The 4,635-nt window shown below is 36.4% G+C and overlaps 1 protein-coding gene across 1 annotated transcript; it reads left to right on the top strand.

Moving 5' to 3' along the window:
* Positions 1–863: 863 nt before the first annotated feature.
* LOC109241176 (1-aminocyclopropane-1-carboxylate oxidase homolog 1-like) lies at positions 864–3,629 on the top strand. The gene is made up of 3 exons (XM_019407895.1): positions 864–1,502; positions 2,307–2,628; positions 3,219–3,629. The coding sequence occupies exons 1-3, from the start codon at positions 988–990 to the stop codon at positions 3,468–3,470; spliced, it is 1,089 nt and encodes a 362-aa protein (XP_019263440.1). The 5' UTR covers positions 864–987; the 3' UTR covers positions 3,471–3,629.
* Positions 3,630–4,635: the final 1,006 nt, after the last annotated feature.

The raw sequence follows: 4,635 nt of genomic DNA, 5'->3' as shown, positions 1-4,635 counted from the left end.
CCCCCCCCCCCCCCCCCGATAATTGTATAATAAATACTGTCTTGGAATTTCAAATTCTACAGGTGACACTTCAGGATATTGTCCTGGAGTTTCACTTCTGAAAGTGAAATTGGAAATTTCGTGATAGTGATTATATTTCAAAAATAGGATCTGAAACTAGCCACGGAATGCTATTTCTACACCTTTTGCTACATCTCAAAATTAGGAGATATGGAATCATCATAAATTTTGAATTTATGGTCAATTTTCTAATTATTCACCATCTAAATTTTGGTGTGCAAAGTGAAAATTTATTTATTTTAAACGGTTCGAAGTGGTAGATAAAGTTAAACTCTTTTAAAATAGAACTTTAGCTTTTCTATGGATATACCGGTGACATAAAATTTTTGATAGTCGTTGACTATCAAAAAGGGTTGATACAACCAAAAATAGTCAGAGATTATCTTCTTTCTATTAGTTGGAGATTGAAAAACTTAAGAACTTAATTTTAGTTTGATGCACTTTTTCATCTATAAATGGAGTAACACTACTTTTTAGTTACTAATTTAATAAGATATACAAGCCAAAACTGACCTTTTAAATCAGTATATAATCAATGATATTGTATAACATGGGACCAAGAGTACAGTCAATTTTGTATTTTTATTGCAGTTTGGGCATAAAATTCTGGACGGGAGAATGGGTGGTCCACAAGTCACAGCTAGCTTGCATCTGATTGGATTCAATCTTCTCTATGGTTTTGTTTATCTGTTCATTTATTGCATTTTTCAAAGTCAGCAAATGATGGCTACCATAGCTATGTCAGCAAACTTGGAATCTTGAATTATCTATCTCATTATTAAATAAAAGTCTAAAAATCTTGATAGGCATTAACCCCACTAGCCTTGGTCATGGTAGGAACTAGGAACTCATATATAAACTACTACTAATATACTATTGACAGTTTGAATTGCCATTGCTGAATAGAAGAAGCAAAGAATTAAGAAAATGGATACAGATGAATCAAAATATGATAGAAAGAGTGAGTTAAAAGCCTTTGATGACACAAAAGCAGGTGTTAAAGGACTTGTTGATGCAGGAGTTAGTAAAGTCCCTCAGATTTTCATTTCACCTCCAGATACAACAAAGAACTCAAATTCCAGCACAGAACAGTTCATATTTCCAGTCATTAACCTCCAAGGCATTATTGATGGTGATCAAATCAAGCGAAAGCAGGTCGTTGAAAAAGTACGCGATGCATCTGAGAGATGGGGTTTCTTTCAAGTGATCAATCATGGCATTCCATGTGATGTCTTGGAAGAAATGATACGAGGTGTTCGTAGTTTCCATGAGGAAGATACTGAGAATAAGAAACAATGGTATACTCGAGAGTTCACTAAAAAGGTTGTCTACAACAGCAATTTTGATTTATATAGTGCACCTGCAACTAATTGGAGGGATACTTTTTTCTGCATTATGGCTCCTAATCCTCCTAGTCCTGAAGAACTGCCTCCAATCTGTAGGTATGTCATTTCTATGATTACACTGATACTAGAAAAATCAAGGCCAACATGATTCAGTATATATGATTAAGTAAGTATATACAACTTGGGGCAAAGCTACATGATCTTAAAAGGGGTTAAGTGATTTCTCTTCGTTGGAAAATTACACTGTTCAACAACAACAACAATCCAGTAAAATCCCACAGGTGAGGGGTCTGGGGATGGTAGTGTGTACACAGACCTTACCCTTACCCCGATGGAGTAGAGAGGCTATCTCCGATAGACCCTCGGCTCAAGAAAACGAAAAAGACAAAAAAAAACACTATATCAGTATCATCAACAAAAACCATTGAAATAATAACAGCATTATAAGAACCAGTAAATAGTTGAAAGAGAATAACAATAACCAGTAAATAAAGTCTGGTGCTATGAAAACGAGAGAATAGCGCGAACACAACATTAACCACTAGCAGTCTAAGACAAACTTTATCAGACTAGCCATACACCGTTCATATAGGATAAAAAAGGAACATATGTTTATATATATAAATTTTTGAATGTGGATCTGCCTAAACCTTGGTAACCAGAGTTAACAGGTACTTGTGCTAGTGGGAGGTAACATGTACCTGGTTAAGTAGTCGAAGTCCACGCAAGCTGACTCGGACACCACCATCATTAAATAAAAATTGTTGAATCCCTGGATACAGGGGAATCTTCTAGTGTAGTGGACAGTGACTGAAAAATTGATTTAGGTAGTATCATTTTCTCGTAAGAATCCTAGTTCCGCCACTAATACTGTTTCATTTTTTTTAAATGCGAATACAGGGATATCGTTATTAAGTACTCTGAGGAAGTGAAGAAACTGGGGAGTTCTCTGTTTGAATTATTGGCAGAAGCTCTTGGGCTGAATAGAAACCATCTCAGTGACATGGATTGTGACAAGGGACTTTCAGTAGTATGCCACTACTATCCAGCTTGTCCCGAACCAGAACTTACACTAGGTGCTAGTAAACATGCTGATGATGGGTTCATAACTCTGCTTCTCCAAGACCATATAGGGGGGCTGCAAGTTCTTCATCAAAACCATTGGGTTGATGTCCCCCCGACCCCTGGTGCTCTTGTCGTAAATATTGCAGATCTTCTGCAGGTTAGTCTTCTCTTCAAATATGTAGCTAATGGATTGTGTGCAATTCTTTTAGTAATAGAACTATATTGAGTTATCAGATTAGTATAATCAACAAAATATAGTGATCAGTAAAATGGATGCAAGTTGAATATTGAAAATGGGTAGCTCCCACTATAACTCTAAGCTAGTGAATTCAGGATATCGATTCAGTGGATTTGTAGAGTTTGTGTTCTATTTCATCATGTACACTATCTTCAATTATATATATGAGTATAGGCCGTGCACGCTTGCGCGCACACACATATGTGATTCAAGTTGAAAGCAGTATGTTCAATTGAATTAACTGCAAGTGGTCTGTCACTGCTGACAGCTTACCCCACGAGATAACAACAGTACAACGATTAATTCGTATCTAATCTAGACACAAAGGTTGTTCATGCATAGATAAAAAGTAGTGAGGGGTTTTGGCAGAATGGTGATTGGTGATTTAAGAATGTGTAAGAGGGTGTACAACTTGTAAAGAACAATAGAAGTTAATCTTTGAAAAAAAGTAGCTTGACTTTAGTTCACAAATGAGCAATACTAATATTGTTTGTCATCAAACTGTACAGCTAATTTCAAATGACAAGTTTAAAAGCATGGAACATCGCGTACTAGCCAATCATATTGGTCCAAGGATATCAATTGCATGCTTCTTCTCTACATTTTTCCTGGCATCCTCAAGACTCTATGGACCTATTAAGGAGTTGCTGTCGGAAGACAATCCCCCAAAGTACAGAGAAACAACAATACAGGAATATGCTGCCTATTTTACTGCAAAGGGGCTCGATGGAACTTCTGCGCTACATCATTTTAGACTTTAAACTGTTATAATGAAAATGGTACAGACAGCTGAATGAACTATCTTTTCGTTCTGCTTATTCAAAGTGAAAAATATTGTATTATAATACATACAGATAACCACTATGTATGCACTGTCTATTAATATTTAATACTTTCCTTGTTTTTTTTTTTTTGTTTAATTCCTTTTTTTTTTTATAGACGATCAGATTACAATACTGAGACTTTACAGCTGCTGAATCATATCAGTTCTTGTTTCACCACAGAAATTAGTCAAAGAGTATTTGTTGGTTGAAGTTGAAAAACGGTTTGTGGAAGTTGCTATTACTAGTTTTTTTGCTCAACAGACCCTAATTATTTCTTCTATTGTCTTTCTCATTCCTGTATAAAATTCTCAAAAGTTCTTTGTATTATGCAACCTCACTGGCCTCACTTGCAGTAACTCATATATGCCAAGCAGTTTGTTCAGAATTTAGATAACTTTGCATGAAGAAGAATAGGTAGTATGAAAGAAATGGAGGTCAAATTTATGATAGCTAGACAAGGTGAACACGGGTACCTAGAATTTTTGCTCAACAACCAAATAGCGCACAGAACTCGAATCTCATCAACTGCTTGTTCACTCGTCTAACGTTGACCTTGGACACATATTTGTTATCAAAGGCGAAAAGCGCAAAAAAGTTCTAAGGTCTGTTGGGGCTTTAAGCGCAAAGTGCAAATAAAGCGTGACTTTAATGAAGAAAGGCGCAAATGGAGAAAAACGACAAATATGTATGTGTAGTCCAAGACTAATATCTATAAGCATGGATACCAAATATGTGGACAAAAAATTTGAAGAAAATTTATAGTAAAGTGAAATATCAATTGTTTAGTGTCGCCTCTTCGGGATCACGCTCATTGGCTAGGAAAAGTATGCCTTAGAGCCTTGATGACAACACTGAAGCGCCCGCTAAGCAAGGCGAAGCGCTCAACATGTTTTGAGCTTCGCTTCAGGGCTTAAGCGCGCTTTAAAAAAGGCGCCTTTGACAACACTGGAGTATAGTACCTACTATACAAACCATGTCAGTCCATCCAATCAACATCTTAGTTATCTCTGGTCTTCTAAAACAGCAATCCCCTCATTAAGCCAAGTTAGCAGGGTCCATCAAACGTTTTAGCATAGGTCGCTGCTTTAATCAGCGATCTGCC

The sequence above is a fragment of the Nicotiana attenuata genome, unplaced genomic scaffold (assembly GCF_001879085.1).
Source record: "Nicotiana attenuata strain UT unplaced genomic scaffold, NIATTr2, whole genome shotgun sequence".
In the NCBI taxonomy this organism is placed as follows: Eukaryota; Viridiplantae; Streptophyta; class Magnoliopsida; order Solanales; family Solanaceae; genus Nicotiana; species Nicotiana attenuata.
This window is presented reverse-complemented; position numbering and strand designations above follow the sequence as displayed.